Source organism: Microcaecilia unicolor, chromosome 14, assembly GCF_901765095.1.
Source record: "Microcaecilia unicolor chromosome 14, aMicUni1.1, whole genome shotgun sequence".
In the NCBI taxonomy this organism is placed as follows: Eukaryota; Metazoa; Chordata; class Amphibia; order Gymnophiona; family Siphonopidae; genus Microcaecilia; species Microcaecilia unicolor.
The window spans coordinates 49,151,716-49,170,265 of NC_044044.1; the positions used below are offsets into that span (position 1 = coordinate 49,151,716).

General features: G+C 45.5%; 1 protein-coding gene across 1 annotated transcript in view; it reads left to right on the forward strand.

Moving 5' to 3' along the window:
• Positions 1-18,550, forward strand: part of COPA (coatomer protein complex subunit alpha) — a 72,699-nt gene that overhangs the window by 24,848 nt on the left and 29,301 nt on the right. Inside the window, exons 11-19 of the mRNA XM_030186392.1 lie at positions 1,399-1,549; positions 4,526-4,592; positions 4,896-4,971; positions 5,592-5,674; positions 6,827-6,966; positions 8,073-8,158; positions 8,274-8,412; positions 15,629-15,791; positions 15,932-16,078. Of these exons, the coding sequence (XP_030042252.1) occupies positions 1,399-1,549; positions 4,526-4,592; positions 4,896-4,971; positions 5,592-5,674; positions 6,827-6,966; positions 8,073-8,158; positions 8,274-8,412; positions 15,629-15,791; positions 15,932-16,078 (1,052 nt within the window). The remainder of the gene's footprint in view (positions 1-1,398; positions 1,550-4,525; positions 4,593-4,895; positions 4,972-5,591; positions 5,675-6,826; positions 6,967-8,072; positions 8,159-8,273; positions 8,413-15,628; positions 15,792-15,931; positions 16,079-18,550) is intronic.

An 18,550-nucleotide genomic window follows, 5' to 3' on the forward strand; every position in this document is an offset into this window, starting at 1 on the left:
GACCTGGATTTGCCACTGTTGGAAACAGGATACTGGGCTTGATGGACCTTTGGTCTCACCTAGTGTGGCAATACTTATGTACTTATTATATGTAAATCAGAAAACTTTGATGGTAAAAAAGTAGATAAGGACAATATAATGGATCCACAGTATGCGAACATCTAGTTAAATAAGTGAGGTTGTACTGGGAAGGGGTGAGGAGTAAGATCTGCTACCAAAAACTAATAAGAGAATGATCGGATCAGGAAATAGCATATGTCAAACTGATTTCAGTTTAAAGGCAGAAAAATCAGGGGCAATAACTAGATTGAGGGTGTGTCCTGCCTTATGAGTGGTGGAATTATTGAATTGATGCAGGCCTATGTCAGCTAGAAAAGAGAGAAAGAAGCAGAGCGAGGGGACACTGAAATTCCCCACAGTCAGAACATTGGGATATCTAATAATTACATCAGCAAGGGATTGGAGAAGAGAGTCCCGAAGATCTGGTGCAATGGAAGGAGGACAATAAAGGATCAGAATATATACAGGAGAAGGAAGAAAGATCTTGACAAAGCTTCTGGGTAAAACAAGAAGTTTAGGGAACATTCCAAAACCAGGAGCTGATAAGCTATCCCACCACCACAGCGAGAGGTGCATGAGGAAAAGAACACTGAAAAGCCAACCAACAAGCATAGATTAAAAAAAAAAAAGGCTTTTAAGTTGTTAGGATAAAAATGCTTGCTACATGTGGAGAAATACCAGGGCAAAGATGCCAAATATAAGACGTCTACACTCAGCAAAGAGACTTTTCAGATGATTTAGATTGTGCAGGTTTATTTTAATGTCAGATTTTTTATTATAGTAAAAATCCATTTGGATTTGAATAGTGCTTATCATCCAAATAGGAATGTTACATACTTTATACATTATACACATGAATGCTTCAAGAATAGACATTAGTGTGTTAACACTGTCACTTTCCACCGCTTAGTGTGATATGCGTTGAGTACCTACCTTATAGTAGGTATTGACAGTCAGACATGGTTACTGTCCTTGGTTCTCCATTTTCACTTTTCTCGAGTCTTAAAATTGAACATTTGACCCAAGCGTGTTTGTGTACATGGCATTCTCTTTATGTAGCCAACTGACATTCCCTTCAATGCTTCTAGTGCAGCAATGATACTGCTAGTCTTCATGCCAAAGCAGAATCATGCTTACCAAGCCATTCCTAGAAAGCCAATAGTGAAGCACCATTCAGAATGGAGTCGCACAGTAAAAGTACCTTTTTATATGCACATGTTGTGGCCTGCTGTAGTGCTGAGCGTTCATTCCTACATCTGGAAAGGGTTCTTCATCGTTGCATCCATCAGAATTGCTCCTCTAACTGGCTCCCCTTCCCTGCTACCCCTTGTTTCCCAGGTCACGATGGGGGTATGATTGTCTTTAAGCTGGAGCGTGAACGCCCTGCCTATGCTGTCTATGGGAACATTCTCTACTATGTTAAAGACCGGTTCCTGCGACAACTGGACTTCAACAGCTCTAAAGATGTGGCTGTCATGCAGCTGAGGAGGTGAGTGTCTAGCCATTCTTGAAACTCTAGAATACCACACTGGGATGCTGGCTGCTGTCTGTTTTTCAGTTTGCTATGGGCTTTGCATTCCTGATGCCTTCATTTAATGCTTTATTCCTGCATTCAAGGTGCCATTCCTTAGCATTCTTACGAGATCAGTCCAAGAACTGTGGTTATTATGTTTTCATCGACTAGCAGGTTGAGATTAGAAAAATGCAGGTGTGCCCTGCTGTATAAGCCTAGTCTGCTGCTCCAGCATGTCTGTAATTTTCTGTCTCCAGCAGGTGAAAGATGACAACTGCAGCTCCTGGACCAGTTAGCAGTCTGGGTACAGTTGAGGAAAGAGGCATCAGAGAAAGAGGCTGAATGTCTCATGGGAACACCTGGAGAAATTCTGGGACCCCCTTCCCCCAATCCTCCATAGCTCTCCCTGACTAGCTTCATTTCACACGGTTTAAAAAATAAAATAAAGGATACCTGAAGTTCAGTTACTGTGTCTGGCAGAGGGGCTGTCTTCTGAGGAAAGAAGACATTGGGGTAAGCCTGCCTTTTTCTAGACTCTAGTCTTCAGTCTCTGCAAGAGATTCCCTTACAAGACAGGAAGCCTTCCTTCTGCCTTTTCTCAGCACGCTTGTGTTGCCTACGGGCCAATGCCTTCTTCAGTGTGGCTCAGCGTTTTCTTTTAGCTGTAATAGCTTCCTCCACCTCACTTTTTAACCATGCCGGCTGTCGTTTGGTCTTTCTTCCTCCTTTTTTAATACACGGAATAATTTTGGGCTGGGGCTGGGCTTCCAGGATGGTATTTTTGAACATCATCTACGCTTGATGTAAATTTTTGACCTTCGCAGCTGCTCCTCTAAGGTTTTTTTTTTCCCCACTGTTCTCATTTTATCATGGTCTCCTTTTTTTGAAAGTTAAATGCTAACATATTGGATTTACTCCAAAGCCGGTATCAGATGTGATCATATTATGATCACTGTTATCAAGTGGCCCCAGCACCATTACTTCCTGCACCAGATCAAGTCTAGAATTTTTCCTTCTCTTGTTGGCTCCTGTACCAGCTGCTGCATAAAGCAGGATCCTCTCCTGAAACAAAGATGTTACCTCTGCCGAGGACTTGGAAACTGCAACTTGAAGCTATTGAAGAACAACGCAGATGGCGTCCAGAGTAATCACCCTGGGCACCTTCAGCGCAGTCTGCGCTGCCGCTACCTCATCCGGTGCTTGGTAACAAACCTCCAGGCTGACACCCTCCTGTGAGCTCTCAGCTCCAGCTATTTCCACAGGGCGAACTCTGCTGTCTGATCCTAAAGCAGTCGCCGGACAGGGCAGTTTATGTGGCGTCGAGGGCAACGATGATCCAAGCCCAAGAGAAGCAAGTGCTCTCACACCTGTTTCCGTAGCCGGGTATCCTTCTACAAGTATTCCAGATAGTCTGGCAGTGAAGTATCCTCTACTGTCCAGGAGAGATCATTTGGACCCCAGAGGGAGCTGCCTTTACAGAACCCTTCCGTTTGGTGTGAGGCATATCGAAGTAGGTAAAAGATCTAGCGGGATAGAACTGCTCCAGTCCTGCTGCCAACTTAGCTCCTCCCCATCCCGGATTTTGTATTTCTTTGCAGAATTTCCCACATCTTTGTTATCAAAATGCTGAAGTGCTGGAGCTGCTGACTAACCTTATACAGGATAGCACATTTCTGTGTTTTCTATCTCCAGCTACTGGTCAGTGGACACATAACAACCACACTCTTGAATTGGTCTGCTGAAACTGAAGGGAAAAAAATTAGCAGGTAAGCCTTAATTTCTCTGTATACTTCATTATTCACTAGAACAAGGCCCGTTGAATGACTCTGAGCCGGACAGCCAATGTGTACCTGATTTGAGCTATTTCCCAATGTCATAAAACTAATTTGTCATGTTTTGGATTTCTGGTTGTGCTCTCCAGGTAGCAGATGATGCCTGTTTTGTAAAATGCGTATGCATGTATGTTTATCGTATGTAAAAAGTGTCACTAAGTAGTATCATCAATGGATTTAAAGATTGAATCTAACAGCTAACAAAAGAGCCAAAAATCATCCATTCAGATGTTTTGAAGAACCTAGCGTGCTGATACATCTACTATAATAAAACTCACCCTCAACGTTCTGAGGACACTGACGTCAGTGAAGCCAAGCCCTGACTTCCTTCAAAAAGGTTCGAAGGTTCGTGGTGGTGAAGCCACCAAAATCGCTCCGGGCCCCGCCCTCGAGGGCGGAGCAATTGCAGAACAACGAAGGGATTGGCAGGGAGGCGTGGGGGTGGGAAATCCCTCCGGGCCCCGCCCTCGAGGGCGGAGCAATGGCAGAACAACGAAGGGGTTGGCAGGGAGGGAGGCAGGGAGGCGGGAGTGGGGGTGGGAAATCGCTCCGGGCCCCGCCCTCGCGTCAAACGTCATGACGGGGGCGGAGCAATGGAAGAATAACGAAGGGGTTGGCCAGGGAGGGAGGGGGGTTGGCGACGAACACCTTGCTAGCGCTCGTTTCATTTGCTCTGAAACAGGCCTCTTTTACTAGTTTAAAGATAATGCCTGGGGCCTGGTAGACATTTTGCCCCACAAAAAAAAAAAAAAAAAATAGGAGAGCCTTTCAGATCACTGCTCAAAGCCCACCTCTTCAATGTCGCCTTCGGCACCTAACCACTACACCTCTACAAAGGAAACCTAGACTGCCCCAACTTGACATTTCGTCCTTTAGATTGTAAGCTCCTTTCAGCAGGGACCGTCCTTTGCTAATTTGTACAGCGCTGCGTAACCCTAGTAGCGCTCTAGAAATGTTAAGTAGTAGTAGTAATAGTAGTAAATAGACCTCTCTTGGATACAATTTATAGAACTGGTGAGCAGTGGGTACTCTCAGTACATCAAGTCTTTCAAAGAAATTGTCACCTGAGCGTATGCTTGGCAGCCCTAATTTATTCATGTGCTTTTTTCTTTCTCCCTAGTGGTTCCAAGTTCCCAGTGTTCAACATGTCATACAACCCTGCTGAGAATGCTGTCCTACTCTGTACAGTAAGATCCTAATAAATACATTTATTAACTCATAAGTGGAAGGGAGGAAGGGTGCAGACCTTGGGTCCTTGTAGCCCTGAAGGATATGCAAAGACTTTTCTAAATTGAGCCCTCTTAGAAGGGGAGGGAGAACCTGAGCTACACCAATTTCAAGGGGTTTCATTTATTCTTACACTCCAATTAGCTCTCTGATGTAAAGATTCAGAGCTGCAAGGCTCTTTTTTAGAGGCATGCTTGTTGACAGCTGGTTTTTCAGTTACCCTGAAGTTTCTGGCTATAATTCTGGATCTTGTTTTCATGCAGAGGGCCAGTAATGTGGAAAACAGCACTTATGACCTTTACACCATTCCCAAGGACACGGACTCCCAGAATCCAGATGGTAAGAGTGAGCATTCAGTTGGAACCAGAGATCTGGCACTATGAGAGATCATTTGCAGCCACCTAGGAGCATAGGAGCCAACTTTTCAAAATTATTGGGGGTGCTAAGCCCAGTGGAAATAACCCCTCCCTGGACACATACAAGGAATTTTCTCAATATTGGGGGTGCTCAAGCACCCACAGAGTCGGCTCTTATGCCTAGGGGTTATGGTTAATAGACACCAGAGCTCCAAATCTGGTTATTGCAGCAAACGTTTTTAGGCTGGGAGTTTTTGCAGTAGGGTTCCTTCCAGAGCTCCTGCATCATGGGCTCTAAATCTGGACCCAGGTGTTACACTTAATGACCAAGTCACCCCCATCCCCCAAGCCTATGCCTGCTACCTCTGCTCCTTGATCAGCTCTAGCTACAAGAGTCCCTACCATGAAAACAGACCACCCATATAGTGGGGCACAGTGCTGTTATTGAGCTACTGGGCTGGCCCCTTTATGTTTTGCAGCTTCATTGTAAATAACTGCTTATCAGTCACATGTGGCAAACGGAGAGGATTTCTCTGCAGATGCGTTCACTCTCTTTTTCCGGTCCCCTTGTTTCTTATGTTTCTATTTTCCATTTTATTGCAGCCCCTGAAGGGAAGCGCTCCTCAGGTCTGACTGCAGTGTGGGTGGCTCGGAATCGTTTCGCTGTCCTGGACCGCATGCATTCTGTAAGTTACTTAGTTCTGGAAAAAGCAGTGTTTTAATGGCTAGAGTCAGGTGAAGTGTGGGGTTTGGGTTCAAGCCACTCCTGCATCACCGACCCATGGAAGTTCTTGTTGTCTCTTGCAAAACTAATTTGACAGCACCAGCAGTACCGAGAGTGGGTGACATACATTCAACTGTGAAACCGGAAGTCCGGTAATTTGAGATAGTTCTAGATACCAGGCTGTCTTTGCATGCCCGTATTAGTAGGGCGGTGAGGACACTCTTTCATTAAAAAAAAGGATGGTTCTGAGGTTGCGAACATACTGACGATGAATTCTTTACAGTATTCCAGGCTTTGATACAACCTTGTTTTGATTATTGTAACGTCATTTACTAGAGTCTCTCAACTGCTGCCTTGAAGCAAATGGCAACAAAACAGGCAGCCAGATTGTTGTTCACAGCAACCTAGGAATTCCCATGTAACCCTATTGTTGGTCGAGCTACATTAGCTCCCTGTAGAGGTAATGCTACTACGATTCTCTGTAAAAAAAAAATATATATATATATACTGTCAAAATGCTGTACAAACAGCTGCATAGGGAGCAATTATGGAGTGGAGGAGTGGCCTAGTGGTTAGGGTGGTGGACTTTGGTCCTGGGGAACTGAGGAACTGAGTTCGATTCGCACTTCAGGCACAGGCAGCTCCTTGTGACTGGGCAAGTCACTTAACCCTCCACTGCCCCATGTAAGCCGCATTGAGCCTGCCATGAGTGGGAAAGCGCGGGGTACAAATGTAAAAAAACCAAAAAACAAATTAGAATAAATTGTTTTCACCATCTATCGTTTGAAGACTGTCCTCCTTTGGGTCATTTCTGCTATGGTTTTCCATCATCTAGAGGTTTATCATTACAGCACTGGCATTATTAAATGACAGGAAAAACCCTGATGAGTGATAAAAAGATATCTATTGCTCCTTGGCTCTAGATCTTGACATTAAGGTAGTAGATACTCATGGTAGCTGAGTTGTTGAAAGAGACTAGCAGCATGCAGATTAAAGCAACAGCAAAAAGAGATTGTATACTTCAGAGCCTTGAACAGATGCAGTACTAATGCTTTTTGCTCCCTGTCTTGGTCTCCATTCTTTTCCCCCCTCAATTTCTTGTCTCAAACAACAGATCCTGATCAAAAACTTGAAGAACGAGATTACCAAGAAGGTACAGGTACCGAGCTGTGATGAAATTTTCTATGCTGGTACTGGGAACCTTCTGCTTAGGGACTCGGACTCCATCACCCTCTTTGATGTGCAGCAGAAACGGTAAAGACCACAGGAGGCAGCCACAGCAGAAACAGTGTGATCCCTACTAGCTACCCCAAACCAGTTAGGTTTAAAGCAGATTTAACAGCTGTCAAGCAGAACTGTTTAATAGTGCCAGATGTGACAGGAAATTGAAACGTTCATAGCCCCCATAACTTTCCCAAAATCTTCCCACATGGTTAGCGGTTGATACCCAGTGTCCTTTCGTCACCACTGTAAATCATTCCAGTGCCCCTTTATTAGCAGCAGGCACAAATGCATTTTAAGGAGTGACTCCCGATGGGCACAGTACCTCCGTGCAGTTAATTATCTTTGCCCTCTGGTGTCGACCACAGAAGGAGCACCAATAGGCCTTTGAAGGTGGTGAGTATGGCTGCTAATCGTTTTAAGAGATGATTTTCACAGAACGTATATTTTGTTTAAAATGAAACAAGGTACAGATACAGATAGCCAGACAAGGCATTCTTGGGGGATTGAACACCCCATATACTATCAATCAAACATATAAATGGCGAATGACCGTACTCACTCGCAAATGCGCAGTAGAGACTTCCCTCTCTGTCCCGCCCCCACGTCAATACGTGATGATGGGGGCAGGACAAAGAGGGAAACTGCGCGAAGCCGCCGACGTCGCTACCGTTCCCCCCCCCCCCCCCCCCGAGGTCGCCGCCGCCCCCCTCCACCCGGCCCGAGCACTCTCTTCGGTATTGAACTTACATTGGCAAAACGCAGCACGCAGAACAGTTGAGCTCCCGTCGCCCTTTCTTCCCTGCCTGTGTCCCGCCCTTGCCGACGTTACGTCACACAAGGGCGGGACACAGGCAGAGAAGGAAGGCCAACGGGAGCTCAGCTGATCTGCGTGCTGCCTGCGTTTTGCCGATGTAAGTTCAATACTGAAGAGAGGGCCCGGGCCGGGTGCAGGGGTAGTGGCGACCTCGGAGGGGAGGGGGCCTTGCCAAAACCCCATACTAGCCCGTTTTAACGGGCTCAATGGCTAGTCCAATCAGAATACGCGAAATCAAGTCAATCATCCTGTCTCACTTAGCTTGACATATTAAATTCATAAGAGTGCTTCTCTTAGATTAACACAGTGCTGTCTCCTCCAGCACACTTGCATCAGTGAAGATATCCAAAGTGAAGTACGTGATTTGGTCAGTGGACATGTCGCATGTTGCCCTGCTGGCTAAACATGGTAAGGCATCTTCTCTTTTCTTCCCAGTCCTTTCTCATTGTCCCCTCATGTAGTTATTGGTATTGATGCACCTCTCCCTCCTTTTCATATATTGTCTTCTCCCACCCTCAACCAGCAATCATGATCTGTAACAGGAAGCTGGAGTCACTATGCAGCATTCATGAAAATATTCGGGTCAAGAGTGGAGCCTGGGATGAAAGCGGCGTTTTCATCTATACCACCAGCAACCACATTAAATATGCCCTGACTTCTGGGTGAGTGAGGAGCACTGCAGCAATAGGTCTAAAAACATAAAACTCCCTTTTCTACTTCCTTGAGAATGAAGGGACATGAGCTGGGGGGGGGGGGGGGGGGGTGTGTGGAATCCGTGAAGATAACTTTTTCTTCTTTTCTTCATTGCTCCTCCTGCTAGAGTGAGTGTGACGCTAGAAATAAAATCTTTTCCAGAGCCTCAGAAGCAGCAGGGTAAAAATGAGTTTTCCATTACATACCTTCCCACTGTTCTGTAACCCGCGGGATGGTTGTGTCCATCAGTCATCAGGTAGAGATAGAGAACTGAAAACTGAGCTGAGACATATCTTGCTTGGCATCCAGTCCAGCTCCTTAGTATTTTCTAGGCAGGAATATACACTATCTCCAGCAGGAGGATGGACACATTTTTCAGCTCTGGTTCTGAGTAAGTTAGTCTACTGATTCCCATTTGAGCTTTGCGGGTGTCTTGAGTCTGTAGAGTCATATCTGGAGGTCTTCAGATCCCTGTCTCTGGTGCCCTGCAAATTTACTTCTTCCCTTCCTTCTCTTCTCCCCTGTTTCCTGGGGAGCTCTCCCTTTCCAGCACAACAAACTTAAGAAAAGAGAAGGAAAGAGGTTTTCTGGAGAGTGTGGGACAGAGTATGAGCTTTTCTCATCTGTGGTAAGACTTGTGGAGACTGTGAGCTTGACGGGAGCAGCCAGTTTGTCTCAGAACCGCTTGGAGGACTGCAAGTTCTACTTGGAGCAGGGGAGGAATCCCGACTGACGGGCTGGGACTGCGTTGTGCGGCAGTTGTGCTAGTCAGAATGAATGACAACTCCCGTGGAGGCAGTTAAGCGGTTTCCCTCTTTGGGGCCCACCAGCTGGCAGCAGGGCATTGTAGTCTGTGCAAGCCTGGAATCCTGTGGGAGGCAGGGGAAACAGATTTGGTGCAACATCCGAGTATGCTGGGGACTTGGGTCTCTCTGCCAGGGCTGTTGCACAGTTTGATGCAGGAGAACGCAGAAACAGGCACCATTGCACCCTTTTGTTGGGGCTGACTGGCAGCCTCTGATTAACGCACGGGAAAACAGCAGCCACTTTACAACTTCAGAGCCCAACAGAGCATTCAGCTGCATCAAGATCTTTGTTTTCTCTGGAGTTTATATTGCCCTTACACCAAGCCTATTTACTGAACCAGAGACAGTCAGAATTGCTGCTTCAGTTTCTCGCACCACTGCCTCTCCAGCTCCTAAGAGACCTCGTTTAGCCTCATTTGCCCAAGGTCCACCCCTGCTTCTCTCTCCTTATCTTATGGTTTATTTAAAAGTGCTATACCATCATGACTAATTGGCAGCTTTCCTCGGTTCTCAATAAAACACAAAAGGAAAAAAATAAAATTGGCAGGAAAGAGGATAGATTAAACACACAAAAGAGCAGGGATACAAATGGGGGGGGGGGGGTAGGGAATAGGTGTAGAGAGGGGAAAGAGGGGATGACAGGAATAAAACATGAGATAGAAAGAATGAAGGGGGGGGGGATAGCGGTAAACAAATTGCAACGGCTGAGTTTGAAGTGAAGGCCTTCATTTGTGATCGAAAATTAAGGTTTGCATCCAACATAACGCCAAAATATTTAATTTTTGAACAGAAGGCTTTAGTATTCCTTTGTTTCTCGTACATCAGTGTTACTAATCACAGCTTCTTAGTTATTCCACTTTAGGAATATTATCCTGGAGCCACCTAGGTACAAATTCAATACCCTCTAAGACCTATGTGGTAGAACATAATATAGAAAAAGTAAATGATCAGATCGTTCACATACAGCCTAAACTAGACTCCCAATCAAGTCAAAAAGCTTTCAGCTATATATTAAATAGCTAAGATGATCTCCGAGGAATTCTCTGAATAAAGGGAAACCAGGGTGAGAGATCCCAACCCACGTGCATCTGAAAGCTCCATAACGCCCAGTTGGAAGTGGGGTTGGCCTACTTAGCGGATGCTATTTGTGATATGCTATGGCCTGTAGTACGTCTTTGGCTGTCACAGCACGTCAGCAACTCCGGTTGTGGCATTGGGCAGCGGATGCAGCATCAAAGTCACGTTTAGTTAAACTGCCACTCGAGGAAGTTACATGGAAATACTTTTAAAATAAAAATGGAAGGAAATGTTTTTTCACTCAACGAATAGTTAAGCTCTGGAACTCTTTACCAGAGGATGTGGTAACAGCAGTTAGCGTATCTGGGTTTAAAAAAGGTTTGGACAAATTCCTGGAGGAAAACTCCATAGTTTGCTATTGAGAGAGATATGGGGAAGCAATTGCTTGCCCTGGGATTGGTAACATGGAATGTTGATGCTAATTGGTTTCTCCCAGGTACTTGCTGTTTAGAAAATAGGATACTGGGCTAGCTGGACCATTGGTCTGACCCAGTATGGCCACTCTTATGTTCTTATGAAAAACTTACAGTTTTGTTAACAGCATAACAATAGTAAAATAACCAAGAATAAACATAATACAGTAAATGAGGTAACTTGAAAATTGTAAATTGAAACCTAATAGAACTACCGTGAAACAGTATCAAAAATATACACAACAGCACTGGAATTCAAATATAAGAGATATAATACAATACTAGCATAATACTAATGATACACCTAATAAGCATGCATTAGAGCATTCAACTAACATAGATATGATGCTAAAGATTTTCCACAATACGGCTTACCATATAACTGAGGGACAAAAAGCAGATATATGATGGGAACAAGATGTGTGGTACACAGTTGGGATAATTTCATGGTTTGCTAAACTCAAGACAAGTTCTTTGTATACCTTTTGTGCGGACAGGAAGTCTTTCAGTAAGTTGAGCGCTCAATACCTCCAGAGCTTCGCAATGATCGAGACTGGTCCACTCTCTTCTTTTCTTCTGGTGAGAGGACATCTTCAGGAGTTTCGGGAAGCATTGGCAAGAATCATATTAGACCAGTGGATTCTGGATAGTCTTACTGGAGGTTGCAGGTTGGAGTTCTCCCGCCTGGTCGCTTCTCTCCTCTTGTCGAAAGGGAACCAAGGTGTTTGAGGCTCAGGCCACTGTAGGTTCCTTGCTGGCTCTCCAAGCCATTGTTCCAGTTCCCCTGGCTGAACAGGAACAAGGCAGATACTCCCGTCTTCTTCATTGTCCCCCAAAGAAAGAAGAAAGGCATCTTTCATCTGGTCTTAGATCTCAAAGGTCTTTCGCATGGAAAACCTAAGAGCAGTCATAACCTCAGTTCAAGCAGGATAGTTTCTCATCGCCCTCAATCTCAAGAAGGCTTACTTACATATACCCATATGGCTGCTGCATCAGAGGTTTCTACGTTTTGCGGTACTGGGCAGTTACTTCCAGTTAAGGGCTTTGCCCTTTGGTCTCACCACGGCACCAAGAACATTTACCAAGATTATTGTGGTGGTGGTGGTAGCGGCATCCTTCCTTCGGCATCAGCAAATTATAGTTCACCCATATCTCAATGACTAGCTCATTCGTGTGTCATCCTATTCGGGCAGCATGGTGGCGACGGACAAAGTTGACAATCTTCTGCAGTCATGTGGTTGGGTGATCAATTTCGAGAAGAGCAGACTACATCGCAGATGCTGGAGTTTCTGGTCGTTCTATTTGACACAGCAAGGGAAAGGATCTTCCTCATGGAATGCAGGAGGTCAAAGCTGGTTCAATGGATTTATCTTCTCAGTCAAGGCAGGCCCAGGATCTGGGACTGCATCCAAGCGGTTGCCAGACTAAGTATGCATCAGTGGTGTGTTTCACCCAGGAATTTGACATCATAGCTCCCTTTCCAATAACACAGTGAAAAATGGTAACAATGGATGCCCGCAGAAACAAAAAGGGGTTCGAAGTTTCCACAAAAGTTCAACAAAAAAGAAAAAAGTGGAAAAACACAACTTCAAGAGATCAATCCGAGACAAGAGGTGAGATGCTCCAGGAAAGCTTTATTAGGGACCCTACACGGTCCGTGTTTCGGCTTTTAAAAAAGCCTTCATCAGGGGTCTGATAAATTCAGGGAACGCATGGGCGTGGTCACTCCACTAGATCGACGGAATCACCATCCAGTATTTGGCGCGGATTCACAATGGATGCCGGCAAGTCAGGTTGGGGAGCTCATTACAAGTTCATGTGTCACACCTGGACGGAACAGGAATCTCAGTGGTTGATAAATCACTTGGAGCTCAGGGCGGTGCAGAATGCCTTATGCTACTGTCACAATGTCCAGGAATGGAGTGAGCCCTTGTGCTGATCTGAAGACCAGCAGTCAGAAATCCCCACGCTTCACCTGCGGCGACCACCGTTCACCAGCGGTTGAGCCCCTGGGTTCAGATGGCCAGCAGGACTTGGAAAGTGGGACGAGAGCAGGACACAGGAGATGACAGAGACAGACAATAATCAACAGGGGTCAGGTCCAGGCACAGAGTCAGGGCAGGCAGCAATCCAGCAAACGTCAGGTTTAAGCATAGAGTCAAAACCAGGTAAAACAGGAATAATTACAGCAAGAACACACCATATACCAGGAAGAAGTATATGAGGCAAAGAGAGGAGGGAAACTTCCTAGTTTTAAAGTGAAGGCATCTGACGTAAGAGTAAGTGCGTCCAAAGTGTAGATGCGTCCAAAGTGGAACTGAAGAGGGATGTGTATGCTAGCCTCTGCCTCCACACCTGATGTTCCAGGTACATGACAGCTACTTCACTCTCTTTCTGGCAGGGGCCCTAGTCCGAATATTGCACATTTGGGAAGCTTGCCAGGTGCCCTTCGCTTGGATTGGCCGCTGTCGTGGACAGGATGCTGGGCTCGATGAACCCTTGGTCTTTACCCAGTGTGGCATTACTTATGTTACTTACGTACATGTACTTATGTATGTACTAGTGTGATGGTGGTTGCTTATATCAGCAAGCAAGGTGAGACCCGTAGCCATCCAGTGGCGATGGAGGCAGCCTCCCTCATGAGTTGGGTGGAGAGAAATCTTCTCTGCTTGTGGGTAGTTCACATCATGGGATCCTTGAATGTGGAGGTGGACTTTCTCAGCATGCACTCCTTGGACCCTGGAGAATGGGAAATCTCCAGCCAGTGTTTTCAACTGATAGTGACCTGATGGGGTTCTCTGCTTCTGGACCTGATGGCAATGAAAAGGAATGCCAAACTGCCCAATTTCTACAGCCATTGAAAAAAACCGGGCTCACTGGGGATTGATTCCTTATTGCAGCTGTGGCTGGAGAGACATCTACCGTATGTGTTCCTGCCTTGGCCCATGGTAGGCCGTGTGTTGAAAAGGATTCACTGTGGTCGAACAATTCTCATAACCCCTGATTGGCCATGGTATGCGGATCTGATTCCATTGCTGGATGGGGATCCTCTCCATCTTCCATAGGTACATGGCCAACTGAAGCAAGGTCTGGCTCTCATGACGGATCTTTGCCTCTTTGGTCTTACACTTGGCCATTGAAAGGGCTCTGAGACAAAAAGGTGATTCTGATTCAGTCATTGTTCCTTGCTTTAAGCTCAGAAATACTCTACATCCATGGCTTGTGTGAGGGTGTGGAGGATGTTGAGGGCTGGTGTTCTGAGCAGGACTTTCTCTTCTTTGCTCAGATTGCACACATCTTAGCGTTTCTGCAGGCAGGTCTTCAGATACTGTTTGATTCTTGCGGGGAGCGGGCCACTTGCAGCCTCTCTTTCGTATACCGTGTCCAGAGTGGACCCTTGAACTGGTCCTTTGGGCTGTACAGAAGCATTCTGGAAGGCCTCTTTGAAAGATCTTAAACTAAAGACAACGTTCATGGTGGTTGTTGCCTCGGCACAGAGTTTTGGAGCTTCAGGCTCTCTCGTTGGGATTTCCTTCTCTGCTTTTCAGTGGCAGGGGACTTGTGCATGATTCCTTTCTTTCTTCCAAAAGTGATACCAGCATTTCATCTCAACCAATCTGTGGAGCTAATGTCCTTTCGCAGAGAGGACGAAGAGGCTCAGTATTATTCATTGAAGCTTCTTGATGTGCATAGTCTTCATAAGATTTCAGAAAGTCACGAATGAGTTTTGCAAATCAGATGCTGTGCTTTTTGGTAAGCAGCAGCTTGGTCTCATAGCTTCCAAGTCCACTATTGCTAGATGGCTGAAGGAGACTATCTCGTCAGCTTATTTGCTTGTGGGGAAACAGGTGCCTCAGGCCTTGCGGGCTCATTCTACGAGGCATACAGCAACATCCTGGGCGGAAGACTACTTTACTGTCTTAGGCGGATATTTGCAAGGCAGCAATGTGGTTGATACTGCATACCTTTGCCAGGCAGTACAGGATGGATGTTGTGGCATGCTGGGAAGCCAGTTTTGGAGCTTCAGTCCTCAGGGCATCAGGATCCCACCCACTCTGGGGATTGCTTTTAAACATCCCCCAGGTTCTGGAATAGTGAGAAGCTACATCTTGGAAGGAGAAATTAGGTCTTACCTGATAACTTTCTTTCCATTAGTTCTTCCCACTATTCCAGAAGCCCACCTGAGATTCTGAGATACTTAGTTGGTGTGAAGTAATGGGTCAAATAACGACTGTCACCTTGCATGGTGCTTTCTGCATATCTCATGTTCTTTACAAGTTGTCCATAGATGAGGGAGGTCCACACGTTTGCTCGTCTGGTTAGTATTAGGTTAGCAAGTTGTTTATGGTTGTTGAGTTTATTCTGAGTTTCTCCTTATTGTTTGTCTACGTAACTTCTGAGGTGCTGGATTGGATGCCAAGAGAGAGCGATCTCATCTTAGTTTTCAGTTCTCTATTTCCACCTGCTGGTTGATGGACACAACTATCTCACAGGTTCTGTAGTAGTGGGAAAAACCAATGGAAGAAAATTATCAGGTAAGACCTAATTTCTCCCTAGTACTCATAGAGGCTCATTTTCAAAGCACTTAGCCTCCCAAAGTTCCATAGAAACCTATGGAACTTAGCCTCCCAAAGTGCTTTGAAAATATGCCTCATATTGATTCTAGAGAAGTCTGGATTCTTTGCACATGTGTGAATAAGAAACTGTTCCTCCGTAAGCAGGTGCAGTATGACTGAAGGGTGTTATAAAAAGTTAACAAGACCACCCTAAAAAGACAAAGTGAAATCTCGATTCGTATGTTGCTGAAAATGGAAGATGATTTCAATTGTCATTGTGCACTGAACTGTGAGTAGCGTATTTTGATTGACTGGCTTCTGTCTTGGGTCTAGGGATCATGGCATCATTCGCACCCTGGACCTGCCTATCTACATCACTCGAGTGAAAGGGAATAGTGTTTACTGTCTGGACCGAGAGTGCCGCCCGAGGATCCTGACCATTGACCCCACAGAATTCAAATTCAAACTGGCACTGATTAACAGAAAATACGATGAGGTAAAAGCCACTTGACTGTATGTGCAGATATCCTCGAGTTTTTGTGTGAGGAATATAATAGTGTGTTTCTCCCAAGAAGCTGTTCTTCAGCTCACAATTCCTTTCTTCCTTCCTTACTCCCTCTCTGTCACAACATCTAGGTCTTGCACATGGTGAGAAATGCCAAACTGGTGGGCCAGTCCATTATTGCATACCTGCAGAAGAAAGGCTACCCCGAAGTGGCACTACACTTTGTAAAGGATGAGAAGACCAGATTTAGCCTGGCACTGGAGTGTGGTAACATCGAGGTAAGAAGTGACTAACCTGTGTGTCTCAGACCTTTGCAGTGTCTTCCTTCACATCAATTTTTCTTGCTGTGTCTGGACCTGCTGCAGAGGAGAAAAGAAATATAGCCAGAGCAGTGGCAGAGGTCAAGATTTTAGACTTAAATGACTTCTAGGGTCTTATGCCCAAAAAAGTATACTAAAAATTTAAATGAGCAACCTAAAATTGCTATTAATGGGGAATGTACTAAATTATATAGTGCACACTGGAATGCGCTATTGAGATTAACACTGTTAGAGAATAATTTTGTAAACCATTTCCTTGTCATCCTTACCAAGACCAATCCAGAACCTGTAAGGCACCATGTAGCCTTAGATGCTCACTATGTCTCTGTCTCCAGCAGGTGGTGACAAGTGGACCGTTCAGCTTCTGAACTTCTTGTAGTACAAGATCCTATGCCAATTTTATTTATTTAAAAAATGTATCTGCTGCTCGATCTGCCATACTCAGTGGCTCATATCACAGCAAACTTAGTGCATCAGGACATAATTAACGACATATCAACGGGACATAGACGTAAAGGAGTAGATTCAATAAATGGCACCAAAAGTTAGGTGTCAGGATGCTGTGCGCTAAGCATAAATTCTATATAGGCAGTTCCATGTGGAACTGTCTTTACAGAATACGGTGTACAAATGAAGGTATTCTATAACTACGCCTAAATGCCCTTCCCTTGACCATGGAGTTACGCACAAAATAAATTAAGTATGTAGATTATAGAATAGGGACACAGAGCAGATATGTGCATAACCAGTGGAGGAGTGGCCTAGTGGTTAGGGTGGTGGACTTTGGTCCTGAGGAACTGAGTTTGATTCCCACTTCAGGCACAGGCAGCTCCTTGTGACTCTGGGCAAGTCACTTAACCCTCCATTGCCCCATGTAAGCCGCATTGAGCCTGCCATGAGTGGGAAAGCGCAGGGCACAAATATAACAAGAATAAAATAGATACTATCGGAGATTCTACATGGAATGTTGCTACTGTTGGAGATTCTACATGGAATGTTGCTACTATTGGAGATTCTACATGGAATGTTGCTACTGTTGGAGATTCTACATGGAATGTTGCTACTATTGGAGATTCTACATGGAATGTTGCTACTATTGGAGATTCTACATGGAATGTTGCTATTCCACTAGCAACATTCCATGTAGAAGGCTGCGCAGGCTTCTGTTTCTGTGAGTCTGACGTCCTGCACGTACGTGCAGGACGTCAGACTCACAGAAGCAGAAGCCTGCGCGGCCACATTGGTGATCTGCAAGGGCCGACTTCTAGTGGAATAGCAACATTCCATGTAGAATCTCAAATAGTAGCAACAGTGGAGGAGTGGCCTAGTGGTTAGGGTGGTGGACTCTGGTCCTGGGGATTCTCATTTCAGGCACAGGCAGCTCCTTGTGACTCTGGGCAAGTCACTTAACCCTCCATTGCCCCATGTAAGCCGCATTGAGCCTGCCATGAGTGGGAAAGCGCAGGGTACAAATGTAACAAAAATAAAATAGATACTATTGGAGATTCTACATGGAATGTTGCTACTATTGGAGAATCTACATGGAATGTTGCTACTATTGGAGATTCTACATGGAATGTTGCTATTCCACTAGCAACATTCCATGTAGAAGGCTGCGCAGGCTTCTGTTTCTGTGATTCTGACGTCCTGCACGTACGTGCAGGACGTCAGACTCACAGAAGCAGAAGCCTGCGCGGCCACATTGGTGATCTGCAAGGGCCGACTTCTAGTGGAATAGCAACATTCCATGTAGAATCTCAAATAGTAGCAACAGTGGAGGAGTGGCCTAGTGGTTAGGGTGGTGGACTTTGGTCCTGGGGAACTGAGGAACTGAGTTCGATTCCCACTTCAGGCACAGGCAGCTCCTTGTGACTCTAGGCAAGTCACTTAACCCTCCATTGCCCCATGTAAGCCACATTGAGCCTGCCATGAGTGGGAAAGCGCAGGGTACAAATGTAACAAAAATAAAATAGATACTATTGGAGATTCTACATGGAATGTTGCTACTATTGGAGAATCTACATGGAATGTTGCTATTCCACTAGCAACATTCCATGTAGAAGGCTGCGCAGGCTTCTGTTTCTGTGAGTCTGACGTCCTGCACGTACGTGCAGGACGTCAGACTCACAGAAGCAGAAGCCTGCGCGGCCACATTGGTGATCTGCAAGGGCCGACTTCTAGTGGAATAGCAACATTCCATGTAGAATCTCAAATAGTAGCAACAGTGGAGGAGTGGCCTAGTGGTTAGGGTGGTGGACTTTGGTCCTGGGGAACTGAGTTCGATTCCCACTTCAGGCACAGGCAGCTCCTTGTGACTCTGGGCAAGTCACTTAACCCTCCATTGCCCCATGTAAGCCGCATTGAGCCTGCCATGAGTGGGAAAGCGCAGGGTACAAATGTAACAAAAAAAAAAAATTAGTGCCAATTAGC